At 40.8% G+C, this 17,321-nt stretch overlaps 1 protein-coding gene across 1 annotated transcript in view; it reads left to right on the top strand.

Annotated features, from left to right (window-relative positions):
* The window catches only part of CCDC93 (coiled-coil domain containing 93), a gene marked incomplete in the record, with an annotated part of 1,282,969 nt that overhangs the window by 46,533 nt on the left and 1,219,115 nt on the right, over positions 1-17,321 (top strand). Inside the window, 2 exon segments of the mRNA XM_044074979.1 lie at positions 704-757; positions 3,562-3,675. Of these exon segments, the coding sequence (XP_043930914.1) occupies positions 740-757; positions 3,562-3,675 (132 nt within the window).

The following is a 17,321-nucleotide window of genomic DNA, read 5'->3' as shown; positions in this document are numbered from 1 at the left end:
AGAAAACGCTACTTTTTAGGAAGAAGATGTGGGGCATCAGCAGTAGCTCTGAGGAAGATGTGGGGCATCAGCAGTAGCTCTGAGGAAGATGTGGGGCATCAGCAGTAGCTCTGAGGAAGATGTGGGGCACCAGCAGTAGCTCTGAGGAAGATGTGGGGCACCAGCAGTAGCTCGGAGGAGAGTTATGCCTTTAATTTGCAATGCAGACACTGGTTTTAGCATGATTTGCTAAGAAGTTCTGACATCACTATGTAGATGAATTTGCTGTTGACCTGCTAAATAGTTACTTATTAACATTTACTTTTGACAAACTAAACTCTGCTACTCGTTGCCTTCCACTTTGTCTGCTGTGATTCAGCATCTACTATTTTTTATTTATATTTTTGCAGAGTGATATTGAACTGGTAGAACTTGCATACTCTCAGACAGGCATAACAGTTACTAGTCTATTTTTAATACGACCTTTACAAAATTTTCAAATCCTAAAGTTTATTTTTTTTTTCCTCGAGTGATCTGGTAGTGACAGAGTATTGCAAGATCATGTGTTCTAGACAGCTAAGTGGCTTAATTTTGTTCTTCCAGGTACATATCCAATTTACAACACTGAAAAGTGCTTTAAAGGAATTTTTAGGTATGTTTTATAAATTGCTTTGTATTTGTTTGTTTCAGGGTCTTATTAAATGACTTCCTTTGTGTTTTGCAGTTTACTTTGTAGAGCTGTGTACAGTTGGAATATATTATGGAAGGAAAAGATACTGTAAGTCTGCATCATTTTATTTGTTTCTTCTTTGTAAGCATAAAAATGTCTTAGGATCTCGTGCAATCTTGCTAAAATGCTTTACAAGAATATTAATCCTGTCTTAAATACCTGCATGTTTCAATAGATTTAAAAAATGGGGAAAAAAAAGAAAAACTTCACTGTAGAATGTTTTGTAAAGTAGCTACTAAACTGCTAAACAAAGAGACCAGTGAAGCATATCTTAAAACAAGTGCTATGTGATTCACGAGGCATTTGGAAACATTGGTATTCTCTCCAATGCATCGTACCAACATTCTTTTCAAAATGTTGTTTAGACATTTAAATGTGCTCCCTTCACTGATAGAAACACAGCAGTGATTATTCTTAGCTACATTTAAACTCTTATAATCATAAAAGTTAAAAAAGAGGCTACTGGATCGGTCATGTTATTTAGCAGAAAATATACTCAAAGTTGGTGGCATTTTGTTCATGCATACTTTTTAAAACTTGTGTGATTTCTTTTTTATTTAACAAACAAATGTGAATAACTATAAGCAAGATAACATGATATTGTGAGTTTTAATGTTGTTCCACATGTAGATATTTGTGGAAGCGAGAACTCCATGTAGTTAAGTAGAACTGACAGCAGTTGAGTTGATCATTTTTACATACCCCTAATATCTTAACAAACAGCTGTGAATAACTTTGAAACAAGTGAAGATGGCAGCTATGCTGAGTGTAAGCTAGTTAGGATCTCATTCTCTATACATGCAAATGCACAATATTTTTAAATTAGAATATAAAAACTGTTCCTATTTTAATTCATTCTTGCCAATAGCACATTTGTAAAACATTAATTTGGCATTCATAGCTCCTTAATGACGTTGTGACTGCATTAAGAATAATAACTGGAGTTACTGAATGCCAGGTTAACAAAGGTTATCATTGCATGGAGTTTTGGAAGCAAAATAACATTGTTTGTCTGATAATCTTTGTAGTCGAGATATTAACCACAGTTTGTCACTTCATATAATCATTTTAGTGACTGAATGATCAAGTTCCAGGGGGACAGAATATGAAAAGTGATGGTGATAAGGCGCTGCAGTTGTAGTATTTTTGTTATTGCCAGAGCCAGATGACTTTGCTGACCTTTGTATGATATTATTTGAATCCTCACATGATACCAGGGAAACTTGTCAGTGGTATTTGTTATCTCTCAATCTGTACAACTTGAGATGCAAGTGTTACTGCCTTTTCAGATAATATAAGCCTGTTTTCAAATTTCAGTATTTCAGAGCTTGTGGCAAGGAACTGCTAATTTGTCACAAAAATACTCAGATCTGCCTGAAATGCTAATTATCTGGAGCTGGGTTCAGTTTCTGAAAGTATGAAGTAGATGCCAGTCTAAAGAGTATTTTATGGATTTTAATATAATATATTATTATGTAAATCATTTTGAATGCTACTGCAAAGTGAGTATACTGAGCAACATAGCTGACGGCACCTTTGTAGCTTAACTTGCTATTCAGGATATTTGTAGTTTTTTTATTTACATTGTCAGATTCCTTAGCATTTCCTAAAAAAGTATATTTGGCATGCTAGAGGAGTAACATTCCATATTTACTAGGTATAAACAAGTTAAACAGTGATGAATGACCATGAGTCATTTCAAAATAAAAATTGTCTTTTTACTAATTTCTGGATGTTTAATGCATTATCTCACAATAACCTACACAACTATTGATATTTTATATATAGGTTGCCTTTTAACAAGTAAAAGAAAACATCACATGTTGCACCCCCCCCTCCCCCAATGATTTGGTTTTTCTAATTGTTTAGTTTTCAGCTGTTTAATTGAAACGTGTAATAAAGCACAAGTATTGGAAGTGTTTGCTTTCCTGTACTTTGAACTTTTGAAACTTGTTCATAGGGTCACACTGTAGTTGAACATGTACATGTGCATGGTCACTTAAATGCTATGCATGTGAAAATTTGTATGTTATGCCTATATGCTTTATACATATGTGTGTAATACATTAAATATTTGTGTATATAATACATCGATGCACACACTTTTGTCCTTTAATATGTAAACGGTAATGCCTGCCAGGGTGGACATTAGATGGTGTACTACCTAGAGGTGGAGTAAGGTCCAGTTCTGCTAGCAGAGAACCTCCCTACACCATGAAAGTACATTATTTCCCTATAATGCTGACCTTGGAGGATGTTATTGCACTTAGCAAATGGCTTCTGTGTTATTTTCTTTAGTTTTCACTGTATTTTTTTTTTATTTATTTTTTTTAATTTTAAAGGATGTTGTAGTCATTGTCCGTTTCTTGGTGTCTAGATACCAGTGGTCAGATACTTCTGTTTACTGACCATTTTGTATCTGTGTTTTACATTGGCTCCAGTAAAATGTTGACAACGTAGTACTTGACTGGAACCATGATGTTCTGTTTTGTGTTTGGAACACAAATCGTAATTGACAAAGCACTGTTCTGTAAAAAGTGCTTGTTTTTGAAATAGCCAAATTGTGCTTTACTAGCTGGAGTTGTTACAAATGGCATTGACTTTCCATGTTTTGACATTTTTTGTTCAAACTTATGTGCTTCAACATTTGTTGATTTGACCTTATGAATGTATTCCTAGTGAAAGGTATGTTCTACTTTGTTTTATGCAGTTGTTGCAACTATACATTATTAGTTATGCCATTTCTAGCACTGATATTTATACTTGCATAGTCTGTGTTGCCCTAAATACCTCAAGGCTGGTCACACATTTTATCAAGATGATTGTGCCACAATTATCTTTGTTATTTGCAGGTGGAAACCAGAGAAGATGAAGAACAAAATGTCAAGCTGGCAGAGATCTTGGAGTTGCTGGTTGCAGCAGGATACTTCAGGGCTAGAATTAAAGGCTTGTCACCATTTGATAAGGTGAGTATACATTTACCTGCTTGCTTTATGCAGAGTTTCTACCTGCTGTCCTGATCAAAATACTTCAGGTTCGTTCATGCAAAGGATCAATCAGAAAGCTGTTAACCAGGACCATTTTTGTAAGTAGCAGATGTTGTCTGCAAGCATTGCTAGACCAGCCTACTCATACATTAGCTGTCAGAAAAAGTACATTGAAGAGTTCAAAATGATTTTTCCATTGATTTTTAATTGGTAGTAAGAAATGGTATGAGATTTATTATCTATCTTACTTAGACTTTGTTGACTAAGTTAGTCCCACTAGGCCAATGACCTGTCTTCAGGGGAGACCTGAAGTGATATTCATCTTGGCAGTGGGAAGTTGGCTGTGGCACCAGGGAATTTCCCAACACTTTCAGTAAGTGCAGTGAGATCTTCCACCGGTGCAACCATCCCCATGTGCTGCATTGCAGTGCATTGCAGTGTCAGTACTGAAAATCAGTCCAAGTTTGTGATGTGGGAATAGAATCCATAGCTGTTTTCTGATCTTCCAGCAACAATAGCATATGTGCTACCTGTTGAGTTACTGAGACTGCATACTGCTGACTTGCAGCTGAACCTGCTGGAAATTGCATTTGATGCTGCATATGACCTGTAATGTCTTATACAATTTAATTAATTATACCTTTTGGTAAGCTTCCTGGGTGTAGTTGGATGTGTCAACTCTGTGCCATGTTTGTATAGGAGCATGACTTCATTTGCATTGCTTTTGCTACTTTTCTGTGTATTTTTCCTGCTGCCTCTGTTATGTCAATAGTGATATCAAGCAGCTAACTGGCATCCTGACTTATTAATACGCCTTCCTAATGGGCAGTTGCATATGACCTGAAGACATGTCATTGCGACATAACCATGACAAGTGGTGCAAGCAGCCAAGTTGCAGTGCTTAGTATTAGTTTCAAGAAGTTAATTTGGGTTTAAAGCAAATTCACAACTCTGTGTCACTTGGGATTTTCTCAGAAGTGCTTTAACTCTATATTGTATCGTATGGATATATTGAACTCTAACTCTAAGTAAAAAAAAATAGGAATTGTTTAGGTACTGCTTTTAAATCCATCAGCACAAATGCTGGGGTATTAGTTTGATCCTCCAGTAGTAACTGGTTTAATATCTAAAGCATTGACTGGTAGTATCACTTGATCTGCACAGTAGTGGGCGGCCATGGTGGTGCAGCGGTTAGCATTGTCTCCTCACAGCAAGAGGTTCCCTGGTTCGATCCTTGGTTGGGGTGCCTTCTGTGCGGAGTCTGCATGTCCTCCCTGTGGTCGTGTGGGTTTCCTCCGTGTGCTCCGGTTTCCTCCCACATCCCAAAGACATGCGGTAGGTGGATTGGACACTCTAAATTAGCCCTAGGTGTGAGTGCATGTGTGTGTGCCTTCTGTGGAAGGTTGGGCGCCAGGCTGGCAACTCGGCACCATATAACTCCAGTGCCAATCATGAGCGGATAGGTGATCCACTGTGGTAACCCCTAACCGGGAAAAGCCAAAAGAAGAAGAAGATTGGGAGCTATTTTAGGTGAAGCATTGTGCAACTTTGCACAGCTCTAACTTTTGACTATTTAAGTAAGCAGTCTTGCTTCAACAACACATATAAAACAAATGAAGAAAAGGGTCATATTTCTTGGGTATAATCACAACTGAAAAGCTCTAGGCACATTTTTTGTTTTGATGTTAACCTTTCTGCACTATAAATGGTATTTTTAAGCATTTTGTATCAACAGTAGGATGCTCAGTGCTACTAACATGCGTAGGAAAGGCCATTTGTCTTGTATACAAAGCCATGGAAAGAATTATGATGGAAATGATCAGTAATGCTATAGTAAACCTCCAGACAATGGACCCAACCCAGTTTGGTTTTGTCAAGGGCAGGTCATGCCTACTCAACCTGGTGGACTTCTTTGAGAAGGTTACAAAAGCATTGAGTGAGGGCAAAATGGTTCACACTGCCTGCCTTGATCTGACAAAGACATTTGACATGGACCCAACTAGGGCATTGTTGGTAAACTCCAGAAGTTAGGTACAAACCCATATGCCACCCGGTGGATAGCCAACTGGCTCACAGACAGGACCTAGTAAGTTAAAGTCAAGGAGTCCACCTCTATAAAGAGGCCAGTCACAAGTTGAGACCCTCTGGGATCAGTCCTTGGGACCATTTTGGCATTTTTCTGAAGTCAAGGCCAATGTTACTGGTGTCTGGCTGACTATAAATTTGCTGATGATTGCAAATTAGGAGCTGTAATTTTATCCCATACCGACACAAATGTTCTCCAGGAAAGTCTGACACAGATTAACTAGTGTCAGAGCCATGGACTAAAACTAAATGCCAAAAAATGCATAATGGTATCCTTTGGGAAATCCTCCACCCGTGGTAACTTTCATATTGACAACACACCTGTTAGAGTTGAATCAGTAGTCAGGGACTTGGGGACACACACAGACAGTAATCTAGCCTTTGACCATCATGTGTCTACAGTAGAGAGAAAATACCATGTTGTGCAACTTATAAACATAGGTATGGCATCTAGGTCCATAGAAGTCATTGCTCCACTGTATTCTGCATTCATCAGACCTGTCATGGAGTACAATGCCCTGTGGTTTGTATCTAACCAGGCATATCCAGCAAATAGAACATTCACAGAGGTTCCTCCCTAAAAGAATACAGGGTGAAAGTAAAATGTCATATGCTGATTGCTGCAAGGTCCTATCCCTGTATTCTGTCTTCTACAGGATGTTGAGGGAAGGTCTATGTCTGACCCCACTCTGATGGACCTCCTGGATATCAGCAAAACATACCACACCAGAATTACCTGTTCTAAAGATTTAAACTTTGCCTGTGATATTAGGACATGCTGGAGGGATGGGTATGTTTCCCAGAGACTACACCGTCTCTGAAACATGCTCCCCATCCATGAGAAGCAGAGTTCCTCCCTAACCCAATTCAAGTGTAACTTGGAAAACTGGATGGGGAACAAGAAATTCATCTCTGTCTTGGCATTTCTGTCTGTAATGGACACAGGCAACCTGTAAGTGGTTCATCTTCTAGGCCCCTGTTTACACTTATCAAGGGTATCAGAACTTGTCAGAGATTTGGGATGCATGGTTAGGCTTAAAAAGGCCCCTGTGGTCATTAGCCTAGTGAACACTTATGAACCCAATCAACAACAATTTGATACTTCACTAACCACCTTCACAGCTAGGGTAGTTGGCCACGTGCTGTGAGTATGACCTCTCCCAGACTGTGTCCACAGCTTCCCATTGGGTTCCTTTCTCCTGGTCCTAAAAGTCACTACCACTGTAGTCAACATCCTTCAAAAGTCAGAGATGCCCACCTGGTGAAGGGTCATGTTTTGGGCATCCAGAAAGCCAATGGGAGGTTCAGGTCTAGGCGACCAAAGAGAACAGTAAAGACATTCCCTGGCTATGTAGGGTTGGGTGAGGGTGGTGGGGGGCCAGGGGCTTAAAATATATAAAAATAAGAAAATAAAATAACCATTTTAGCGCCTGAAATTGGCTACCCTAACAGTAGCAGAAAATAGTTAATTTATGAGATATTTGAACTGTCTAGTTGATTGTAGCATGTTCGAAATAGTTAATTTATGAGATATTTGAACTGTCTAGTTGATTGTAGCATGTTCGAAATAGTTAATTTATGAGATATTTGAACTGTCTAGTTGATTGTAGCATGTTCGAAATAGTTAATTTATGAGATATTTGAACTGTCTAGTTGATTGTAGCATGTTTGAAATAGTTAATTTATGAGATATTTGAACTGTCTAGTTGATTGTAGCATGTTCGAAATAGTTAATTTATGAGATATTTGAACTGTCTAGTTGATTGTAGCATGTTCGAAGACAATGCCGTTGAATACAGGTACCTTGTTATCTTTATTTAGGCCAAAAACATGTTTAACACAACACTGAACATTCACTTTCCTCCTGACTTTGTTTTTCATCACAGAATTTTTAGGTTATACCTTTTGCAGCCTTTGACTTAAAATGTTTATTTTATGTTTGGTTCTGAATGTACGGGAAGATCTCCCAGTACATAGCGAGGAAGCCACATCTGGTTGGGTTAATGGCCAGCTTCGTCTCACAGCATGACTTCTGCTTTAGATTACCTCAGTCCCATTGTGCTGTTTGGCTGTGGTGTCGATAGCAGTTGAAGTCACTAAAAAGGCTACAAACTGTAATGTATACTTTGACAAGCAGAAGTAGTTCTCACTTTGAGTAGAAATGTATTTTTTTGCTTCCTTGGTTGTTTAGCATGTTGATTCTTCTGATTTGTTGACACTTATGCCATTGGAGTGTCATTTATTCATCTGTCTCTGATGATCATGAGTATGTGGCAGACAGGATTGTGGTTCAGCACCTGTTGAATAAGGAGCTGCTGAAAGGTGTACTTTATCTGTTTACTAATATAAAAATTCATTCATAGGGTTTATAGGCAAATACTAGGCTTACTGCTTTGTGGGCCATTTTAAGCCTAGCCAATTTCCCTCAAATTTAAGAATTAAGTCCTCCTACCTTGCCTTTGAGATAAAGACCTTAACCATTATGTCAAGCTCCAACTTTTGTTGGACATGAATTTTATGACTTATAGGTTTTCCTATCTACTTTTCAAGCCCATTGGTTTGTCAGCATTGAAATGATATGTTCTTTCTCGCAGCTGTAACATCTGCATACAAGATCTTGGATAGTCAGACTTTTATACACAAATAAATAAATGTCTGGCCTTTCATGAGGCTCAAATGTTCCTTAGAATTTAACCCACATTTCCTGCCAAAATGTATTTCCTGATTTTCTATTGTGGGAACAGGTAACAGAGAGAAAGAGCCTTTCACAGCGTGGAATGGCATTGTCACCTCAGATTCTGTTTGAAATGGGTATATCAATGTTGGACAACAGAGTACTTGGTAACTTTGCTCCTGGACAAGAGTAGCGTGCAGTAACTGAGCAAATTCTCTCCCATTTGATTAATTGCATTATGTCTTGCAATCAGGTGTTTAACCATATTTTGAAAAATACTTTAAAGGCCACGTCACCAGAATGTTGCTGCCAGAACTTGCTGAAAGGTGCCCCCATTACAGATATCTGTACTGCAGCCACTTTGTTCACTCTTTTGCCAAACATGGTTGCGTGAACCATTACTCCAGGCATCGTTTCCTTTTTATGTTTCTCAGTGCTGTCCTCTGGGTGATTGCCTTGTGTCCACCTCCCAGCTCTTTTCATCCTTCAGAGAGCTTTAAAGTTTAGGAGAAACTTACTAAGGAGGGACACCATTGTCAGTGCATCATTCAATCTTTGAGGGGGAAGTCCTTGGTAGGTCCAAATAAACCTCTTCCAGTCATGCAGTCTTAGGACAGCCCCATCCAGCAAGTGACTGATGTTGGAATTTTCTGGAAATTAATTTAGCCATATTTGTACAGTGCAAGTACCAAATCTCTATTGTTTTACCTTGAGTTGAATATGTTTGCTTAGTGGTTGGGGTGAAGTAGTAGGCTCATGGTCAAGACACATTCCCTTAATGAGGTGCCATGATATATGCTAGAAGAGCACATTAGTACCCCTTAATTATGTGGACTTCAGAAAAAAAAAACAGCTGTAGTGAGATGGAGAGAGACAGAGAGGATGTACTTGCCATACATCCATCAAGGAGTTTCTCCCCAAAGATCAATGGGCACAATAAATATGACTTATTTCCCGTTTTCCTTCTTTTCGTGGTTACATTTTCATTTGTCCTGTTCATCCCAACCATGACTAGCTAACTTTGTATGATGACCCTTTTCCATTTCTATCTGCCCACTTCCAGTATCCCAGTATAAATTTGATTGCATCAGTGTTTTAGTGAATACAAAAACATTTTTTTTTTGTTTTTGCGCCACTAGCACTCCTCGCCTTCTTTGTGCCCTCCTTGGAATGTCCGGTGACCTATTTTGCTTTATTTCTTAACTCATTCACTCCGGAGCAGCTCAGAAAAAGATACCTGCTTATTTCCACCATAGGAACAGCAGTGCAGCCTGAGCTCATTTTAAGAAAATCCATTTGTAGTACCATACAGAAAACGCATGTTCTTAACTCTTTAACTATAATAGCTGGACTAAATATTTAAATGCAAAAGTTGTTCAGCAGACACTGACCTTTCCAACAGTGTAAATGTTGATAGTGCATATCAAAGGCATTATTAAATATTTGGCAAGGAATGCTGAAATTGTGCATATTTTTTACCTTTTTGGAAAAGCAAAGCACAATATCTTGGTCAATGTACCATGTAGACCCATACAATTTGTATTTAATTTGTTTGTATGAATGTCAGCTTTAAAATTATATCTTAACCATTACTGTGTGATGCTCATTTACGGAGATATTCACAGAAATATGATTAATATAATATTTTTCATAATTGATAAATAAAGCGTAATATCTCATCACCTGTAATGGACAGAGGCTACATATCAGTGTACAAGTTGTGTGTCTCAATGTCAGCTTCAAAATTATGTATTATTTGTGTCATCACTATGTTCCCTTGCAAAGTTATGGGCATAATAATGAGAAGTATTAGTATTTATATTAGTAAACAGATAAAGTACACCTTTCAGGAGCTCCTTATTCAACAGGTGCTGAACCACAATCCTGTCTGCCACATACTCATGATCATGGCGCCACAGCCAAATTATGCAACTCCCTCCCACCCACAATTGCCTCCATACCGTCATGCACCCACTTCAAAACTTTACTAAAAGCGCACCTAAAAACATGCTGGCTATGCCCTTGCAACTCCCACTCTGATATCACCCACCCCATCCAACCACTACCTTTCTTTCCACCACACTAACTACCTTGATTATAGCAAGCTCAGATGCTCATAAGCCTAGTACTTATTGTACAGCAAGAACATCTTATTGTAACATTTGTTAATGTCTGTTATGTACTTCACAGATAAAGATTCTAGTTGTCTACTGATGTACTATGTTCTTCATCTGTAAATATGTTGTAATTAATTGCTATGTTAAATTGTTAATCGCTATGTAATCCAATGTAACTACTGTCTGTTTATTTTAACTGTGGAGCTTTTCTCCCCGGGCCTCCGCTGAAAATGGACCTACGTCCAGTCGGACACTCCCGGTCAACAAATGTAAATAAAATAAAGTATTGGAAATGTATAATTTTCATAATCCTACAAGACTAAACAAACTGTGATATATGTACATGTGTACACTGCCCGGACGCAGTTCTTTTACCATGTTGTAAGGAATAACACTGTTTTCAAATTGAGGTATTACTTGACACACTGACATGTACCCTTGCAAAGTTATTTACCAAAATATGAAAAAAAAAAATCATAATTTCCATAACATAAGTTCAAAACAAACTTTGATATCTGTACATGTGTACAACATACATGCACAGTTCTTTTACCATGTTGGAACTGTCAATGCTGTCTTCAAAATGAGGTATTACTTAACACATTCAGATGCTCCCTTGCAAAGTGATTTACCAAAATGTGAAAAAAATCATAATTTCCATAACCCGAGTCCTAAACAAACTATCTGTACATGTGTACACTATTCAGACCCAGTTGTTTTACCATGTAGACACAAATCATTGTAAATATACACATTCTTGATGTAGCCAACGTACTGCTGAATGGGTACATGAGATAAAGCAAGGTAAGGACCGCCACTCCATTAATGAACCCAGGACAGGCATGGGACTTCAGTGGCATGCAAGGCCATCTGATCTGTCCGATACCTTTGCTGGTTAACCACTCACACAGCTGATACCACTACAGTCTCACAACCTTCTTCAGTGTCAGCAGTCTGCCTTACCTATGCCTTTTCTCTTTGCATGCGTCCATTCAGCAATGGACGTAAGGGATCAGGTTCTGTATTACTAAGCCCTTCCAGTCATCTAAACTCTACACATGCCTGATAAAAGTAGAATAAAAAAAGAAGTATTGCAGTGTGGTTGCTGACCTATTCGATTGTATGTGGTAGTACTCTCCTGAAACGGTTCTTTCTCTGCATCTTCACCAGCTCCTTACCACAGTTAATTGCCAAACTCAGAAATATATCTTATTTTAGACAACACAATTCATAAGCAAATGCAAAATTTGTACCCGTGCACAGCATACAGATGTACAGGATACAGGTAGTTCTTTTACAGTCTGAAAATGAAGTGTTACTCAGCATGTGTACAAGTTTCCTAGCACGTCTTTTCTTGTGTTGTAAGTAGTGACAACTGTGTTCATAAATATAGCAATGCAGTTTCTTATCATACTGGTCCTGTTTGGTCATGGCTGTTGTCCATTCGTTCTCACTAGCTGCATGTTGCCAGTATATAGTGCATAGTTGTCATCACGCCATTGTGGAGGTCAGTCAAGAACAACGCATTGCCGTCCTCAGTTAGGTGAACACCATCCCTTCTGAACAGGTGTGAACATCTTCTGCGGTGATGCTGTCGTGGCAGATTGTAGATCCACTGACCCTGTTCATCAAGCCATGCATGAGCCCATTCTGTAAACATCTTGCCTTTTGCACTGCCCGTTGACTGTTTGCTGTTTTCCATATCTGGCGAGGAATTATGTCAGACCACACAAAATGACAACGTGGCCACCACGACTAAAGGTGTTCAAAAATTGCTCTGATTTGAAACCGTAGCCTTCCAAGTACTAAAGCACTAAAAATTAAAAGCACTACACCCTCACTCCCCACTGGCCCTTGTTTTCAATTATTAAGGAATTCCCAGTATTATTCTAGCTTGTCCAAAGGTCAGTTGTCAGTCTCCTCTCTGGTCCAGCTGGTGAATCTGGGAATCTTGAGGTAATGTTACAACTGCCTCATGTACACAGACAACCCTCTCCTCCTCGCAACAAATTCCAACACATGTGAGAGATGCAACCATATAGCCAAACTGGAGGATAAGCTCTCTCAACTCAGTACTAGCATAACCAGTCAGGAGGAGAAGGAAACCACACTCACTACATTTCCAGTCTCACATAGACCTACCACGACAGCAAACCAAACACATAATCACACAAAAACATACTCGGAGGCTCTAAATAAAGATCTGCCTAAGCAGCAGAGACCTCCAAAGCAGACACCCAAGCAACCGCTACCCCAAAACAAAACACGTGCAACACATATCTCACAAAGCCAGTGTGCCGAACAGTCACAGCCCTTAAGACTAAACAACACACCTGATACACTTGTAATAGGTGACTCTATCGTCGGGCACACTGACGTCCCGCTCACCAGGCTGAACAAGGAGAGGGTCACGGTGAGCAGCCTGTCGGGCGCTAGGATCCGCCACATAACACAAGCACTCAGGTCACTCCAAGGCAAGTACAAATATGACTCGGTCATTGTCCATGCTGGTGTGAATGACCTGAGACGTACCTCCCTGGACTACATGAAAAGAGACATAAAGTAGCTCCCAGGCCGGTATGACCCTGACCTTGAGTAGCATCTTACCCTCACCAAGAATGATGCCACAATATGAAGACAAGATGATCAATTTCAACAATTGGCTTAAGTACTGGTGTCATTCAAAGGGGATCCAATGCCTGTCAGCTTGGGATGATATGCTCGACAAGCCACGATGCTTCGCTAGGGACGGCTAGATCCAGATATTGGCAAAGGCTCTTGCTACCCCCATAGTGCCTTTTTTAGGCAAGGCTCAAAAGACAAACCCACCTCCATAGGTATTACAAGGGATAAGAAACTAAGAGTAATGCTACTCAACGCCAGAAGTCTAAACCTCAAGATGCACGCACTCAAAACTCTCCTTAGCATGGAGAACATCGATATCTGTGCAGTAACAGAAACCTGGTTCAGGGCTCCCGAGAGCACCCCAGCACTACCAGGTTATACCTCATACCATTCTTTTCGGCCCCAAAACTTGGACCGAACCACAAAAGGAGGGGGAGTATCGATATTCATCAAAGATACCCACACCTCCAGGTTGGTGGCAAAGCACGAAGCATCAGAGACTATCCATGTGCAACTAACAGTGGGTAAAACTGCCTTCCAGTTTATAGCCTGCTACAGACCACCCTCCCAAACCCAGGAACCCCACTCGGCCTTTCTGAGAACACTGGAAAATATGAAGGTCTCTCCAAACACCATTATATTGGGCGACTTCAACTACCCAAACATAGACTGGGAGCATTACTCTAGCTCCAACACCCTAGCCCAAAGGTTCCTAGAATTTATAAACTCAAATGCTATGGAACAACTTGTTACCACTCCCACAAGAGGGGAAAATATACTGGACCTGATCATCACCAACATGGGGACTCTATGCTCCAGACCAGAAGTGTATCCCTCACTGGTAAGATCAGACCATAAACTAATCTCACTGGATATTCACATCCCGACCCCACCCCCTGCCCAGAAATTTCACATTCTCCTCCTCAAAACGAGGTGGAATCCTTCAAAGCCCCTGGGCCTGTGGAAAATACGGCCCAGACTGCAGAATCCTTTATAAACGCATTCTATGAACACCTTCAGGAATGCATGGATCATGCAATCCCAAATAAAACCAAGACCCAATCCTGCAAAGGCAGACGTCCTGTCTGGTGGACCCCAGCCATAAACAAACTATACAATAGAAGGAGGAAGCTACTAAATGATAGAGCAAAATCCCGAAAAGGGAAGGCATCACTGATCAGTATTAGCAAAAAACTACGGGCACTCATAAAATTGTCTAAGGCCAGCTTCGAGAGAAAAATTGCACAGGACACTAAGGATAATCACAAGGCTTTCTTTAGTTATGTTAGGAACCTGGGTGGTAATTCCCAGATATGCTCAGAATTAGTCCAAAATGACAAAAAATACACTGAACCCAGAGACATTGCCAACATCCTAGCTGACAGGTTCAGCGCAAACTTCTCCCATCAAAAGGGCAAATATCTATCCCAGCAGAGTGCTGCCCCCCTGACTTCTCAGATGCTCCGGTAAGAGCCGCCCTCTCCAAAGCAAAAAACACAGCATCAATGGGACCAGACGGTGTCCCGGGCTGCGTCCTACATGAACTCCAAGAAGAGCTAAACCCAAACATAAAACTACTGTTCAGTCTCAGCCTTACTACAGGATATGTGCCCAAAGAGTGGCGGTACAGCAACAGTGGTCCCTCTCCATAAAGGTGGTGCCTCAACGGATCCTGGAAACTGGTGGTGCCTCAACGGATCCTGGAAACTATCGCCCCATAAGCCTGACTAGCTTGGTCTGCAAAGCTATGGAAAGGATCATCATGGACCTCATAAATAAAGATATTGGGGACCTAAAGACACTGGATCCTACCCAGTTCAGCTTTAAGGGCAGATCCTGCCTCTTAAACCTGGTTGATTTCTTTGAAACAGTCACCAAGGCCATTGACGAGGGGAAGGTGGTCCACACAGCCTACCTGGACCTCACAAAAGCCTTCGATACAATACCCCACTCGGGCATTATAGATAAGCTCACCCGCTTAAATATAAACCCCTATGTCACTAGATGGATTGCAAACTGGCTCAAGGACAGAACCCACATGGTTAGAATTGCTGGAGCCATGTCAGACTCCAAACCAGTTACAAGTGGTGTCCCACAAGGCTCAGTCCTGGGACCTCTCTTGTTCGGTATATATTTCTCGGAGGTACAGGCCAACACGGAAGGACTGTGGCTGACCAAGTTTGCAGATGACTGCAAACTGGGCTCCATAATCGACTCTCCAGCCGACACAAGCATCCTCCAAAAGGGCCTCATAGAAACAGACAACTGGTGCCAGAGCCATGGCCTCAAGCTAAATGCCAAAAAGTGTATAGTCATCCCCTTTGGCAAAAACAAAGTGCCCACAAATTACCACATGGGTGGTAATCCATTAAGTACAGAAGAAGTAATTAGGGACCTGGGGACCCAAGTTGATGGCAATCTCTCATTTGGCAACCACGTGGCCAAAGTGGTTAGAAAAACATTTTATATAGCCCACCTAATCATGAAGGGATTCACATCTAGTCCAGGGGAGGTCATCGTGCCTCTTTACTCATCCCTCATCAGGCCCATAATTGAGTACAATGCCCCTTTTGGGATGTACCTTACCAGACACCTGCAGCAACTGGAAAGACCCCAAAAGTACCTCACCAAGAGGATCAAAGGGCTCAAACAGATGCCATATGCTGCCCGGTTAAAGAAACTCCAGCTCTACTCAGTGGCATACTGCCTGTTCAGAGACTATCTGTGCCTGACGTATAAAGCCATGTCCAACCCGGAATTAATGGACATGCTGCACCTCAGAAAATCCAAATCCCATCGAGCTACGTGCTCGAGAGACTTGAACCTCCGCACTGAAATAAATAGGACATCCTGGAGGGACAGATTTATAACCCAGAGGCTCCCTTCACTCTGGAATAAAATCCCAGTCCAGGTTAGGCAGAGTCCCTCATTGACTCTCTTCAAGAGGAATCTTGATGAGTGGATGGGAGATCGTAGGTTTACCCCGGGTATCACTTCTGTGTCACTGTTAGACAGAGGCACAGTATACTAACCTCGGAAAAGGGCATAGCAAAATAAATTTAAAATGGGTGGCAAAAGCCAAACACATTCTGGCTAGGCTTATAAATGCCCTAGGGCAGATAGCCTAGTATGAACCTATGAACCTATAAGTGGTTGACTGATGACGTCATTCCCTCCAATGTGCAGCACAAGAATGTTGGGCTCAGGGTAGATGGAACACTTCTCTTCCAACAACTGCAGTACCCCGCTCCAATGCATACCTCTTCTTGCAATACAGTATACCTTCACACTAGATGTGGGAAGCTCAAGTTGTAGTGGTTTTCACTTACGGAGGCATGGCTGGCAGCCCAGTGAATGTAGGAATGGCCACATACCCACACTCATAATTGTCGTTCTCCTGCTCGTAAAGCCATGTCATTGTCAGAAGGTGGACAAACCTACACAGGAAAGAAAATGCAAACAGATTAATACTGATATGTGATAGATGTATTGAAAGACTACATATATATGTATATCGTATGCATTACCTGGTTAGCCCATCCAAATCTTCACTTCTATCCATAGAGGCATTCTTCTTTTCATAAGGTACAGAAGTGGTGATGATGATGCAGAGGTACATACCTACCACTCTTGACAACACCAAATGACACACAATGAGTGATGCTGCAGAGGGACATGCCTACCAGCCCTGAAAACACCAAACCGCACACACTGACTGGCAAGGGGGCACAGGAAGGGTGCATGTAAAGTGAAAAAGCAGGGTAAGGACTGCCACTCCACTAATATGCCGAGGACAGGCATGGGGCTTCAGCTAGTGGGTGTCTGAAGTGTCCCATATCTGTGCAGGCTGCACACTCAGAATGCTGATACCACTACTTTCTCACAACCTCTGTCAGTGTCAGCAGTCTGCCTTGCTTCTGCCTTTTCTGTTTACATGTGTCCATACAACAATGGACATAAGGGCTCAAGGACAGAAGGCACAACTCTGTTTATGTTGTACAGTAAATACTGTACATTTTACTGCTGTCCGCAATCTGCTAGATCTTATTGCCATGGTACTCACCAAAGCATTCAACACACAGGTACTCACCAAAGCATTCAACACACAGGTACTCACCAAAGCA

This window comes from Protopterus annectens, chromosome 6.part0, assembly GCF_019279795.1.
Source record: "Protopterus annectens isolate FY-2018-M chromosome 6.part0, PAN1.0, whole genome shotgun sequence".
Taxonomy (NCBI): Eukaryota; Metazoa; Chordata; order Ceratodontiformes; family Protopteridae; genus Protopterus; species Protopterus annectens.
This window is presented reverse-complemented; position numbering and strand designations above follow the sequence as displayed.